General features: G+C 46.0%; 1 protein-coding gene across 1 annotated transcript; it reads right to left on the minus strand.

Annotated features, from left to right (window-relative positions):
• Positions 1–4,672: 4,672 nt before the first annotated feature.
• Positions 4,673–8,029, minus strand: LOC115472514 (the record flags this gene model as incomplete). The annotated part of the gene is given in 5 exon segments (XM_030206803.1): positions 4,673–4,817; positions 4,819–6,045; positions 6,047–6,801; positions 7,570–7,804; positions 7,806–8,029. Coding segments are annotated over 5 exon segments (2,586 nt in total), but the record flags the coding sequence as incomplete, so codon positions are not given.
• Positions 8,030–15,609: the final 7,580 nt, after the last annotated feature.

Raw genomic sequence — 15,609 nt, forward strand, 5'->3', positions numbered from 1 at the left:
GGAAATGGGGGCCATGCATGGGGCTGGTGGGAAAATGGGGCATGCGTGGGTCAGGTGGGAGAATGGTTCTGGGTCTGAAAAGGGGGGCCCTAATACAAGGCATGTGGATGAAGGGGGCTGGAACTGGGGCTGAAAAGGAGGGTAGGTGGGATAAGGGGGCTAGTACTGGGACTGGAGGCTGAAAAGGGGCAGGGGGCTGAAACTGTGGGTACTGGGGGCTGAAAAGGAGATAGGGAGGAAGTGGCTGGGGCTGAAGCTTGGGACTGGTGAGAGAAAAGGGCTGGGGACTGGGGTTGAAACTGGGGGCTGAAAAGGGGACAGGGAGGATTGGCTGGGGGCTGAAGCTCGGGACTGGTGGGAGAAAAGGGCTGGGGCTGAAACGGGGGCTGAAAAGGGAACAGGGAGAAGTGGCTGGGGGCTGAAGCTCGGGACGTGGGAGAAAAGGGCTGAGGCTGAAACAGGGGACTGGTGGGATAGTGGGGCTGGATCTGGGGGCTGAAAAAAAGGGGCAGAGAGAGGGGCAGATCCTGGATGGATGGGGGAACGAGAGGGAGGGCAGACCCGGATGGATGGGAGAGGGAGGGCAAATGGTGGATTGAAGGGGCAGAGAGAAAGGGCAGACAGTGGATGGAAGGGGGAGAGGGCAGACAGGGGCAGATGGTGGATGGAAGGGGCAGAGATAGAGGGCAGATGTGGATGGAAGGAGCAGGGAGAGAGGGCAGACATTGGATGGAGGGGACAGCAGAGAGGGCAGACACTGGATGGTAGAGAGAGAACGAAGACAGATGCTGGATGGAAGGAAGACAGTGAAAAGAAGATGAGGAAAGCAGAAACCAGAGACAACAAACTGTAAATAAAATATATATTTTTATTTTTTTGCTTTAGGATAAAGTAGTATTGTAGCTGTGCTAATAAATGTTTATAATAGAACATGTAAACAAGGTAATCTTTTTATTGGACTAATTTTAATACATTTTGGCTAACTTTTGGAGAACAAAACCCCCTTCCTCAGGTCAGGATAGGATACTATAACAGTACTATATTGTATTGACCTGAGGAAGGATGTTTTGGCCTCTGAAAGCTAAATGTAGTAGTCCAATAAAATATTATTTTATTTTCTATATTTATTTTATTTCTATTTGCTAATTTTTAAAGTGGTGATTGATATTTGTTAGTTTTTTTTTCAAATTTACATCTGCTGTCTTTATATTTTGCACAGTACTAGGGGACATTTTCTGTGGTGTTGAATTGTATGCAGAGTCTGGCATCTTGGGGGTTCAGTTTAATTTTTGTCTAAATAGAAAGTTTAAATATTACTACTTATTCTATAGTGGATTAGGGTGTATCTGTGTTTGTGAAAAAGACATGGTTTTAAGTTGGCATTGACTGTGTAGGACCGACAAGCCCTGGAGCTGGGGGCCTTGGAGCTCGGAGGGAGGGGTGGCCGGCCCTGGAGCTAGGGTGGGGGCTGAGCTAAGGTGGGGGCGGAGTTAGGGTGGGGCCCCATCAAATTGGTCTGCATAGGGCCCTGCACTTGCTAAGACCGGCCCTGCTTAATGCATGCCCGTTCCTTACCGATTCGCTAAGGGAATCGGTAAGGGAAGGGCTCTAACGATTGTTTAATGCATCTGGCCCTAAGAAAAAGAGGCAACAGAGTGGAGGAGTTTAATCCTTAAACTCTGTGGCTACTATTATTTTATAGTCATTTACCTTTTCATGACCAGACTGGAGTAGTAGCCAAATGGTTAGTGCAGCAGGCTTTGATCCTGGCAACCTGGGTTTGATTCCCACTGCAGCTTCTAGTGACCTTGGGCAAGTCACTTAATCCTCCATTGCCCCAGGTACAAAAAACTTAGATTGTGAGCCCCCTAGGGACAGAGAGAGTACCTACAGCGCTATGAAATCATTAATGTTTTAGTTGGCCTCATTCCAGCCCAGCAACACTCTGCATGCCAGCAGATTTCAGAAAGAGAACCCCTCTTCCAGCAGGGGCTCCAATCCCACTCCAGAACCATTTTTAACACTTAATAGTGTTGCAGGAATTACCACTATTGTTAGCAGAATCTGTGGTACTTCAGGAGTCAAACACCACACACCAGAATGAGAGAGAAATCTTCTTTATTTGCCAGCAAACAAAGTAGGACATCAGCTCTAGCTCTCTCTGTGTCCTGTCCTTCTGTGTCTCTTCTTCTGAGCTCTCTGGATCCTGCCTCCTGTCTTCTCCTGTCTGTTGTCTCTCTCGTCTCAGCTCCTTCTCTTCTAACGTAAACTGCTTATGTTCCCATTTATACCCTTCTAGCCCCCCTTTCTCACCAGATGGTAAAGAATAGATTGATTACCCTGTCTTAAACTAATTATCTCTATACATTTACTCAAAAATATCAGTTACATAGGTTTGAGATATTTCCTAAACTGACCTATGACCTGGGGCCTCTCAAACCAGACAATGTGGCACCTAGCTCCTGCATTTATTATTATTAAATTCTCAGATTCCCAGTTATAGCTTGAGCTGGGTTCATTGAGGGGCTAAGGGGCCAATCTTGCTTAATGGCACACAGACATGGTTTGTTATTACTTTCAGGAGGCCAGTCCTACACTTAGCTATAATTCATCAAGGAGAAGACTTGACTTTCCCTGACCTCTTTCACCTAGCTAGGACTGTGGATAATTCAAACCAGATGATGACCTCTTAAACTGCAGACAAATCTCACTTGAAAAGTCAGACAAAGATGTAACACTGAATTGAAAAGATATTCTACATAGAAATAGAACTTATTAATTAAACAGAATAAAACATATTTTAAAATAAGCAGAAATCAGAATTCCTTATAAGACAAAATCTAACTCATCTAGAATTATTTAAATCTACTCTATCTCCTTCTAAACAGCGTTCAGTCTAACATTTTAAAACAGCAGTATGCCTTACTGAGAATGGCATCCAGATGTGGTAAATAATACCTATGAACAATCCATCAATCAAAAAGGGACAAAGAAAGTTTCATTTCTCTCTGACCTTTCTAACCTCTAGTCTAGCAAAAGCTAGACATTTGAGTAAATTAAACCCATATGGCATTCTATCACTTGCAGGACTGAACCAAACTTAAACAGAATTAACAAATATGATTTCTCTGCCCAGGCTGCCTCATTCCCCCCTTTGAGACTAAAATCAGCTTATGCAGAGATAAGTCTCACAACTCAAACTCTTCTTTCTTAATTCTTCCTAACCTAAAACAAATACAGCAAACTAATCAAGCAATAATATTCCAACAGTCTGTGCTAGTCACAGATTACTCTAATATAATGTTCTCAGTCTTTGAGTTCTTATACCAGTTGGGATAGAACCTCAACTGACAAGGATCACGAATTCCAGGAAAGCCAGAATCAGGCAAGAAAGAGTCTCAGTATGAAGCCGAAGTCCAGCAGCTCCTGTGGTATGCAGTTGACCCTTCTTTTCAGCTAGTAGATTCTTTGGTTCGGGCCAAGCGCAACTTCAATGGCTCCGCGGGATCACTTTCTGCTCTCCACTGTTTAGGCTCCGTCTGATCCGTGCTGGGCTCAGTCTGGTCAGCAGACTTGATTCGAGACCAATGGACCCATGGAGTTATCCCTGCGACCTTCACAGCTGTAGGGGTAGAAAGCAAAACAGTAAAAGGTCCTTTCCACCGGGGCCCTAAGGGCTGGAGCCTCCAGTCTTTCACCCAAACTCTATCCCCTGGCAGGAAGGAATGTACCTGAGCCTGGAAGGGGACAGGGTTTATTTCTCTCACATAAGACTGAAGCTCAGAAATTATCCGGCCCAAGAGGGCTACCTGCTCCTGCACCTGGGCAGACCCTAAAGTCCCTATGTCTCCCTTAATTCCCTGCAAAATGGCTGGGGGCTTCCCATACACAATTTCACAGGGAGAGAGGGCCGTTCCTTTAGTTGGGGTGGCCATTTCAGTTGGGTTTCCTGACAAATCTTTGCTAGGCTATTTTTCAAGGTTCTGTTTGCCCGCTCAGCCTGCCCTGAACTCTGGGGACGGTAGGCACAATGCAATTTCCAGGTAATGTGCAATGCGCGGGACAGGGCCTGAAGTGTGGCTTCAACAAAGGCGGGACCATTATCTGAGCCTATGGCAAGGGGCAGTCCATACCTGGGGATGACATCCCTAAGGAGGGCTCGAGCTACTTCTGTGGCTTTCTCAGTGACTGTAGGGTATGCTTCCACCCACCCAGAGAAAGTGCAGACCATGACCAAGAGGTATCGGAGCCTACCGCTCCTGGGCATTTCTGTGAAGTCTATGACTAGGGACTCAAAGGGTGTTAGTCCTCTGGACTGAACTCCTGGTGGAATACGGGGTCCCTGACGAGCATTATTCTGGGCACAGAGAGTACATCGGGCAGAGGCAGTGGCAACCAGACTATCCAATCCTTCCAGGACCACTACTCGACTGAGTAGGCGGGCTAGTGCTGTTTTCCCTAAGTGTGACAGGTCATGAGCTTGAGACACTACCAGCCAAGCTAGGTGGCGTGGCACCAGAACTCTGGTATCAGGGAGATGTAACCAGCCATCAGGTCTCCTTACTGCCCCTTCTTCTTGAGCCCATTTCTCTTCCGTTTGGGTGTACATAGGCGTCCATTCTTGCAGTCAAATTTGGAACAGGAGGGTCACAGTACCTGCTGGAGGTCCTCGAGCAGCTTCCTTGGCCACCCGATCAGCATGGCGATTCCCTCGGGCCACTGGAGTATCTGTCCTTTGGTGTCCCCGGCAGTGAATGACAGCTACCTTTTTAGGGGCCCAAATGGCCTCTAGCAACTGAAGTATTTCAGGTCCATACAACAGGTTGGCCTGCGGCATTTATGAGTCCCTTTTCCTTATACAAAGCTCCATGAGCGTGTAGAGTTGTGAAGGCATACTTGGAATCAGTATAAATGTTGGTCACCAGTCCTGCTGCTAGCTCCAGAGCTCGTATGAGGGCCACAAGTTCTGCTTTCTGGGCTGAAGTTCCTTGGGGCAGGGCCCTTGCTTCTATCACCTTGTCCTCTGTCACCACAGCATAGCCTGCCAATCGCTTGGAGTTCTCCACATAACTGCTTCCATCTGTGAAATAAATTACATCTGGGTCCCTCCAAGGAACATCTTTAAGATCTGGTCGACTGGAGTACACTTCATCCATGGTTTGGATACAGTCATGATCCGGTGGTCCCTCAGATGCTGGCAAAAGAGTGGCGGGATTGAATGTAGCCACTGTTTCCAGGTGTATCCGTGGATTCTCACATAAGCTGGCTTGGTACTTAACCATGCGGCTATTTGTAAACCAGTGGTTGCCCTTGTACTCCATGAGGGTGAGAACTGCGTGGGGGACTTTGACAACCAGTTCTTGCCCCAAGGTCAACTTGTCAGCTTCCTGGACCAGTAAGGCTGTTGCTGCAATGGCCCTCAGGCAGGCTGGCCATCCTTTAGCCACTCCATCCAGCTGTTTAGACAGGTATGCAACAGGCCTCTGCCTGGATCCCATCATCTGGGTCAGCACACCCAGAGCAACCCCCTGTCGCTCGTGGACATACAGTGAGAAAGGTTTCTCCACATCAGGAAGGCCTAACGCAGGGGCTTGGAGTAGGGCTTTCTTTATGGCGATGAAGGATTGTTGAGCAGTAGGTCCCCATTGAAATGGTTCCTTTTCACCCTCCTTTGTGGCCTGGTAAAGGGGTTTCGCCATCAGTGCAAAATTTGGAATCCAAATTCTGCAGAATCCGACTGCTCCCAGAAATTCCCTAACTTCCCTTCTGGACTTGGGTTGGGGAATTGCAGCAACCGCTTGCTTCCTACTGACATCCAGTCTCCGACTTCCCTGGGAAATGCAGAAGCCCAGATACTTCACTTCTGACTGACAGAGTTGGGCCTTCGAGCGTGAGACCTTATAGCCCGCATCCAAGAGTAACTCCAGCAATTCTCTGGTAGCCTCGAAACACTCTTCCTGGGTCACTGCTGCAATCAGTAGGTCATCTACATACTGGAGTAAAACTCGCCTGGAAGGCTCAGATTTAAAAGTCTTAAGGTCGTCCTAGGGCAGTCCCAAAAATGGTGGGGGAGTTCTTGAACCCCTGTGGCAGGCGGGTCCATGTATACTGAAGCTTCCGTCCTGTTACTGGGTTTTCCCATTGAAAGGCGAAAAGCAGTTGACTGGCGGGGGCCACCCGAATACAAAAGAAGGCATCTTTTAGGTCCAGTGTCGTGAAATGGGTAGCTCCAGAAGGTATCAATCCAAGCAGGACATATGGATTAGGCACTACAGGGTGTAATGAAATAGTGGATTTGTTGACCACTCGTAAGTCTTGGACTGGCCGGTAGTCCTCAGTCCCCGGCTTCTGGACTGGCAACAGCGGCGTATTCCATGGAGACTGGCAAGGTCGAATAATTCCATGGGATAACAGACGATTCAGATGTGCTTGAATCCCTTCCAGAGCCTTTCGGGGAATTGGGTATTGACGAAGACGGATTGGCCGGGCACCCGGAAGTAAATCTACATGGACAGGGGGAATATTTCGGGCCAACCCTGGGGGATTATCTTCTGCCCATACCCCATTGACCTGGAAGCTGTCAGCCAGGGGTAGGTCAACTTGGCCATGCGACTGATGCAGCCGCCATTCTTCTTCAAGGGGGCAGCAGAAACTCAATATGCCCTTAGGGCTGGATGTCGGGAGCCGAAAGGAGACCGAAGTCTGGCCATCAGAGTCAAAGGAAATTTGGGCCCTAAGCTTGGACAGCAGGTCCCGGCCTAACAAAGGGATTGGACAGTCTGGCATATACAGGAATTCATGAGTGACTGTGTGTGAGCCTAATTGGCATCTATGGGTCGTCAGGAAGGGCCTCCGGTTCTGCACCCCCGTGGCTCCCACCACTCGGACAGTTTTTCCAGACACAGGCGGTAATCGCTCCGTCACAACAGAATGTTCAGCTCCTGTATCAATCATGAATGGAATTGAGCGGCTCCCTATGGTTAGCTTGACCATGGGTTCCTGGGAGCCCAGTTTGTAGGAACCCGGTCTGTCCTATTCATCCAATTCTGCCATCTCGGCTATCCCAATGATGTCAGATTCAGAAGGCTCATACCTTCCCTCTCGAACTCGGCTTCCTCGATCTCCTGGTCCCCTTCTCAGTCCCTGGCGCTTCTGGTGGCATTCATCTTTCCAGTGCCCTCTTTCCCTGCAGTAGGCGCACTGATCCCTCTCCAATCGTGGTCTGGGATTCTCCCCTCGTGGCCGGGATTGATTGAAGGAATCTCGAGGCCTGGCTGGCGGTCCGGGGTCCCACTTTGGCTTCCCATTGGCTGGAGGTCGACCTCGGTTAAGGGTGGAATTAGTAATGGCTGCCGCCAAAAGGTCAGCCTTCTTCTGCATCTTCCGGTCAGCCTCTCGGCGCATCTCCTGATCCCTATTAACGAAAACCTTTGTTGCAATCTCAATTAGCTGGGTGGTATTCATCCCTGCGAATCCCTCCTGATGCTGCAGCTTCTTCCGGATATCTGGCATACTCTGGGCCACCAATGCACTATTCACCATTCTCTGGTTTTCTAGTGCCTCAGGGTCAAATGGGGTGTATGTTCTGTAGGCTTCAATTAGTCGCTCTAAAAAGGCCCCAGGGGATTCAGTTGCCCCTTGGAGAATTTCAGAGACCTTTGCCAGATTAATGGGCCTCTTTATGCCTTTCTTCATACCTTCCAGCAAGTCCCGGCAATAGCCAGACAACAGTTCATAGTGCTGCCCATTATTTGGATCCCAAGCTGGAGCTGCGCGAGGGAACTGAGTTCTAACCCATTCCTCTAGGTCCTGTGTCCCCTCGGGGGCACGTGATGGCCTCAGCATTTTGTAAAATCTTCCGCCTCTCCTCAGTTGTGAAGAGGGTCAGGAGGAGCTGTTGACAATCAGTCCAAGTTGGGTTATGGGTGGCCATAATACTAGCCACTAGGTCCACCACTGCCTGAGGCTTTTCAGTATAAGAGGGGTAATGCGTCTTCCAATTCAGGAGATCGGTGGTTGTGAAGGGTACATACTGGTAGGCCTGTGCCTGTATAACCTGATCCTGATTATTAGGATCAGGTCGAGTGGTGGTTACCTGACGGAGTGGCAGAGCTCTCGAGGAGGTGGGAATGGAACCTGAGGTAGAGCTAGGAGCTACCCTCTTATCATGCTCAAAGGTGATTGCAGCGGGTCTAACCCATTCAGGGGAGGTGTGTTGAACCCCTGAGGGATGGGGAGGGGTACTCATAGGCTGAGAGGTGATCACAGGTGATTCAGTCCATTGAAAGGGATGCTGGGTCCCTGATGAGTGGGAAGGGGTACTAGAGGGAAAGGCTGGGCTGTCGGGAGTTGATGAGTCAGGGAGTGGGGCCCAAAGCGGGTCATGGGAGGTTAGCAGGGAAGGATGTGGCAGAGAAGGGTAGATGCTGGCTGAAAAGTCCAACCTAGGATGTGGCGGGGTTTGCACAGAAGGGAAGGAACTATCCGGAGAAGCCTGTGTTGGAGAGGCTTGGGCTGGATGCCGTGGATCTCTGGGGGTGGAGCGGAACCCCAACAATGGGCCATAAGGTGGTGGCTCAAGATCTGAGGGGTCATCAGAGAGTATGGGTTTCTCAGACAGGGTAGGGGCGGAAGCCACCGATTGGATGGTAGGCTTCCTGGGACTCTTTCCCTCCTCCAGTTTAGATTTTCTAATAATCTTTGTTTGAACGCGGCCCAACATGAACTTTACTGGAGATCCCATATAAGTTTTCAACCAAGAGGGAGGGTCAGTCACAAGGCTGTCCCAGGAATCTATATAGGGAAGTTGTTCAAGATATCCTGGTTCTCCTACAACTATGCTGTAGACCTTCCGGATTACTTCAATATCTAAGCTGCCACCAGGGGGCCACCCCACTCCCATAGATGGCCACTCAACTTCATACAAAGTTCTTAGAGTACTTAAACTTAAAGTCTGTCCATAATCATTAACTAAAAATCCTTTCTTAAAATTCTTAAGCATACAATCTAGGGGAGTACCAGTTTGACTAGACGATGTCCCCCCCATAATGCTTACAGTTACAACACACAGAAAGGAAGGGAAATTTTTGGAAGTGTGGTAAGGGGTCCACACGTCCAGAGACACAAGGTAGACAAACAGCAATCGCTTCCTTCCGTCGCTGGCCAGTTGAACTCGCGTTAACTGGAACCGCAGCTATAAGAAGTCCACACTCATTTAACATTCATTCATCACACACATACTGTACAAAAAATCCCACCCAACAATTTCAGATTGTTCAAATACAGATAAGCTCTGGCGGTTTCCCTGCTAGTCCCCACTAGACTAGAAGGTACTAAGGCCTTCGCTGAGAGTTGATCAGACTCCCCTTCCCTCAACTTTTGAGGGGCTGGTTTACAGTTTCCTAACTAGGATTACAATACAGAATACAGAATACATACCCGGCCAATGTTCCTCAGTCAGTTGGGTGCCAGAAATTGATGCAGGGTTCGTATCCCACTTCTGACACCAGGAATTGTTGCAGGAATTACCACTATTGTTAGCAAAATCTGTGGTACTTCAGGAGTCAAACACCACACACCAGAATGAGAGAGAAATCTTCTTTATTTGCCAGCAAACAAAGTAGGACATCAGCTCTAGCTCTCTCTGTGTCCTGTCCTTCTGTGTCTCTTCTTCTGAGCTCTCTGGATCCTGCCTCCTGTCTTCTCCTGTCTGTTGTCTCTCTCGTCTCAGCTCTTTCTCTTCTAACGAAAACTGCTTATGTTCCCATTTATACCCTTCTAGCCCCCCTTTCTCACCAGATGGTAAAGAATAGATTGATTACCCTGTCTTAAACTAATTATCTCTATACATTTACTCAAAAATATCAGTTACATAGGTTTGAGATATTTCCTAAACTGACCTATGACCTGGGGCCTCTCAAACCAGACAATGTGGCACCTAGCTCCTGCATTTTATTATTATTAAATTCTCAGATTCCCAGTTATAGCTTGAGCTGGGTTCATTGAGGGGCTAAGGGGCCAATCTTGCTTAATGGCACACAGACATGGTTTGTTATTACTTTCAGGAGGCCAGTCCTACACTTAGCTATAATTCATCAAGGAGAAGACTTGACTTTCCCTGACCTCTTTCACCTAGCTAGGACTGTGGATAATTCAAACCAGATGATGACCTCTTAAACTGCAGACAAATCTCACTTGAAAAGTCAGACAAAGATGTAACACTGAATTGAAAAGATATTCTACATAGAAATAGAACTTATTAATTAAACAGAATAAAACATATTTTAAAATAAGCAGAAATCAGAATTCCTTATAAGACAAAATCTAACTCATCTAGAATTATTTAAATCTACTCTATCTCCTTCTAAACAGCGTTCAGTCTAATCTTTTAAAACAGCAGTATGCCTTACTGAGAATGGCATCCAGATGTGGTAAATAATACCTATGAACAATCCATCACTCAAAAAGGGACAAAGAAAGTTTCATTTCTCTCTGACCTTTCTAACCTCTAGTCTAGCAAAAGCTAGACATTTGAGTAAATTAAACCCATATTGTTGCAGGAATTACCACTATTGTTAGCAGAATCTGTGGTACTTCAAGAGTCAAACACCACACACCAGAATGAGAGAGAAGTCTTCTTTATTTGCCAGCAAACAAAGTAGGACATCAGCACTAGGTCTCTTCTTCTCTTTCTCAGCTCTCTCTTCTAACGTAAGCTGCTTCTGCTCCCAGTTATATAGGGTCTTACACCTCTCTAGCCCCCCTTTCTCACCAGATGGTAAAGAATAGATTGATTACCCTGCCTTGAACTAATTATTACTTACACATTACTTAAAAATATCAGTTACATAGGTTTGATATTTCCCAAACTGACCTATGACCTGGGGCCTCTCACACTAGACATTGTGGCACCTATCTCTTGGCATTTTATTATGATTAAATTCCCAGCTAACTTCATAACTTAGGTTCTGGCATTCATTAAGGGGTCAAGGGCCAAGGGGCCAGTCTTACATTTATTACTTTCAGAAAACCAGTCCTTCACTTAGCTATTCATCAAGGAGATGACTTGACTTTCCCTGACCTCTTTCACCTATTAGCTTCTACACAGAACTCGCTAGGACTGTGGATAATTCAAACCAGATGATGGCAGACAAAGCTGCACTTGAAAAGTCAGCCACTAGATTTAAAAGATATTCTACATAGAGAAGGAACTTATTAATTACACAGAATAAAACATATTCTAAAATAAGCAGAAATCAGAATTCCTTATAAGACAAAATCTAACTCATCTAGAATATCTAGAATTATTTATTCTATCTTCTTCTAACCAACGTTCAATCTAATCCTTTTAAAACTACAGTATGCCTGGCTCATAATGGTATCCAGATGTGGTAAATAATACCTATGAACAGTCCATCACTCAAAAAGGGACAAAGAGAGTTTCATTTCTCACTGACCTTTCTAACCTCTTAGTCTAGCAAAAGCTAGACTTCTTGAGCAAATTAAAAACAGATGGCATTCTTCCATCACTTTACAGGACTGCAAAATTAAACACCAAATTAACAAATATGATTTCTTTTGCCCAGCTGCCTCAATATGGCATTCTATCACTTGCAGGACTGAACCAAACTTAAACAGAATTAACAAATATGATTTCTCTGCCCAGGCTGCCTCAATAGGGGATTGAGTTTACTCCCAATAGTTTGAGTTACATTCAGGTACAGTAGGTATTTACTGGGCAGACTAATTTATCTGCCCAGTAAAAATGTTTGTAGGAGTTGGCTATCCTGATTAGCCTATTCCCGAAAAGCTAGAAGCAGAAGAAAACATTAGGAAACACCATAAACAACAGGACCAGCCTGAAAAAGCACCGCCCCTGATCTCCCCACGAGTAGCGGAGGGGGGAGGGGGGGAGGGAGGATGACGCCCAACAGGTAAGGAACGTCCGTTTCCTCAAAATAATGGGGGCGGTACCCAGCAGCAGGCAAGGAAAGCTCCTCGTCCTCGCCTGTAGTGGGGGCAGTATTCAGCAATCCAATCAGGCAACATCATCTAGTCTGTACACCGGTACGGGGTTGGAACCCAGCAGGTAGGGAACGCCTTCTTCTGGGAGTGTGGGAGCTGAAGCTGAGTTGTTGTGTTCTTAGTTTTCTCCTCGTTAGTAGCTGGGAGGGATAAGTGGACAGAGCTGGTGGCTGCTGATCTGGTAGGTTTGAACTGCTCTGGCCTTGGCTGGGGGAAAGGACAGGCTTTGTTTCGGGCCGCTAAGTTTCCAGTGCTCAGCCTGTGACCGCACTTTCAAGCGGTTTTATGTGTTCAATATCTGAAGCCTTTCTCGACCTAATTCTACTTTATATTGTAGAAGTGGGTTTATAGATTTGTGCTAAAAGTAGTTTTCGTGCTTTTGATTCTCATCCTGCGGAACGCTGTTTATTTCGTTTTACCAAAATCTTGTCCGCTTTCTTTTTGCTTGGTTTTTTTTTTGTTTTTAGCTTTCTGATAAGTGGAATGCGCCCTGACCAATCTGTCCGACTATTATTAAAGGTCCCATTGACCCCTGGTTGGGTACGTGGGGGCTGGCAAACAAAAGGTACGAATTCGGTTGCGACCGCCTAATTTTTTCAATTATACTGCGGGGTTTTTTTTTTTCACGCTTGTTCATTGTTTCTCCGTTTTTTGCTGAAGGAAGGGACGTCATTTTTGTGCTGCTTTTTTGCTGGCAGGGTTCACTTCTTCCTGAAGGTGTGAATATTATCAGTTGCAGGATAAGTTGAGGGATATAGGGTGCTTTTCTTATACAAATTAGATTCTCTCGCGGAACTTTTTTTTAAATTTTAATCCTTAAACTCCGTGGCTACTATTACATTTACTTTTTCATGGACCAGAGTGGAGGAGTAGCCTAAGCAGCGGGCTTTGATCCTGGCAACCTGGATTTGATTCCCACTGCAGCTTCTAGTGACCTTGGGCAAGTCACTTAACCTTCCATTGCCCCAGGTACAAAAAACTTAGATTGTGAGCCCCCTGGGGGACAGAGGGAGTACCTATGAAATGATTAGTAGTAGTTCATACAGCCATCTCCCCTTTTCATCCCCAAATGAAACATATTTAGCCAGTGGTGCATGATTGTTTAACATTGTGGATGGATATAGTTTTATGGGCTTATTAATCTTTAAAAAAAGATGAAGATGGACTACAGAAGTTATGTTACACACAATATGCAAAATTTCCACTTGGTGTATTGTCTCCAAATGGGTGGATTCTGTATACATGGTAAGCATGAATGAGGTTTGCTCAATAGGCTATCTTCTCAAGCTCTGACCTAGGGCTAGTGGCTACCTTAGTATTTGTTATGCCAAAAAGAATTTCCTTCAGGTATTATATGGTGTAATATATCAAAGTAGCCTAGTGTGGTGTCCACTGCAATTGTACCATGGATCTTCCCCCCAAGAACTACAGAATAGTTTATTTGAAACAAGATGCCCACATTTTACAATGCAATCCTGGTGCTTTTCTTCTTTAGCACAAGGCACAGTCTCTCTTCCCCCCCCCCCCCCCCCCCACCCCACCCCACCCCACACCAAAGTAATTTCCTAGTGAGTGTAATTTCATTTTCCACATTTCTTAGTCATGATACCAATGTTATACTGTTTACAGTTTCCAGTGCTTCTCTGTATAAAGGCCTTCTGATGCCTTTAAATCACACCCAGCAACAGGATGTGTTAACTATTTCCAGTTCTGTTAGTCTGCCCTTTTGTTTTTTGTGGCCTAGTGTTGGATGTGAAACTTCCTGTCTATTGAAAGCATACCTAGCCAATCAGGATTGCCACATTGAATATGCATGAAAGGTTTGCATATAAAGAATCCACATAATATGCAACTATATTTTCTCTGACTTGTTCTAAATTTGCTATTCGGTAGCTTCTTTGCGTGGCCCCTAGTACTTGTTTTTGGAAAGAGTAAACAAGCAAGCCACATCAACCATTTCCACTACACTCAGTATTTTAAATAATATATCTCCCTTCAGCCATCTGTTGTCCAAGCTGAAGAGCCCTAGCCTCTTTTAACCTTTTCTCATAGGGAAGTCCTCCCATTTCCACTCCGTATTACTATCGTATCTCCCTTCACCCATCTCTTCTCCAAGCTGAAGAGCTCTAGCTTCTTTAGCCTTTTCTGATAGGGATGTCCTCCCATCCTCTATTTTCATCACTCTGGTACATTCCTTTGCTTTTTAGCTGCCTCCACTGCTGCACACTGAACAGAAGGTATCGGCATGTCATCAACAATATCTAGATCCTCTTCCTGAACAGTGTCTCCTAATGTGGAACCTTGCATCACTTAGCTATAGTTTGGTTCCTCGTTTCTATATGACATTTAATGTGAACAAGTTTAAAATGAGGCATCATGCCATTTGGATGTCCAGACTCCTAGTCTCGTAAGGTCCTCTTGCAATTTAACAACTGTGAATAATTTTGTGTCATCAGCAATTTTAATTACCTTACTAGTTACCAGGGGGTGGGCTGACCAGGCAACCGGGCATTGCTTGAGGGCTTAGAGGCTCTGCCTATTTGCCCCCTTCTGCCACACACTACAGCCCCCCACCGGTCCTATTTTGAAGGGCCGTAGTGGTCTAATGGCCTCTGCAGGGGGTGGGGGCAGGAAAGAACACTCTTTCATACGTGCTGCCTCTTTTCTGCCTGGCACCGCTGTGTTTTAAAAATGGCTGCCGAGACTCCTTGCAGCAGTCTCATGAGACTGTTGAGATTCGTGAGACTACTGTGGGAAGTGTCTGCTGCCATTTTGAAAACATGGCACTGGGCAGAATAGTGGTAGTGGGCAGGAAAGAGTGGGGTTCTTTCCTGCCCCCGAAGAAGCCACTAGACCACCAGGGCCCTTCAAGTTAGGACCGTGACGGGCCCACTGAAGCGTGGGGGGGGGGGGGGGCCCGGATCACTCTGTCTGCCCCTGCTGGTTGTAGTATTCCTACCTCTAGATTCACTTATAAATATTAAAAAAAAAAAAAAAGGAAGCAGCAGTGGTCCTAGCACAGACCCTTGGGGAACCTCACTATCTACTTTCTACATTGAAAATACTGATCATTTAATCCTACTCTGTTTTCTATCTTTTAACTAGTTCTTTATCCACAATAGGACACTACCCCATATCCCATGACTTTCTAATTTCCTCAGGAGTTGTTCATGAAGAACTTTGTCCAATGCCTTTTTAAAAATCCAGATACACCTTTTATCCAGATATTTGTTCACCTCTTCAAAGAAATGTAGCAGATTGGTGAGGCAAGATTTCCCTTGACTAAATCCGTGTTGGTTTTGTTTCATTAATCAATGCCTATCATTTTGCTTCACCAACCTCAGGCTCACTGGTCTTGAATTTCCTGAGCTACCGCTGGAACCCTTTTTAAAAATTGTTAGATTTGCCACCCTCCAGTCTTCTGGTACCATGCTTGATTTTAAAGATAAAATATATATGACTGACAATAGTTCTGCAAGTTCATTTTTTTAGTTCTGTTGGTATTCTGGGATGTATGCCATCAATGGCGCAATTTGAAAAATTGCATCTTCCAGGTTTACAGAGATTTGTTTCAGTTCCTCCAAC

This window comes from Microcaecilia unicolor, chromosome 6, assembly GCF_901765095.1.
Source record: "Microcaecilia unicolor chromosome 6, aMicUni1.1, whole genome shotgun sequence".
Taxonomy (NCBI): Eukaryota; Metazoa; Chordata; class Amphibia; order Gymnophiona; family Siphonopidae; genus Microcaecilia; species Microcaecilia unicolor.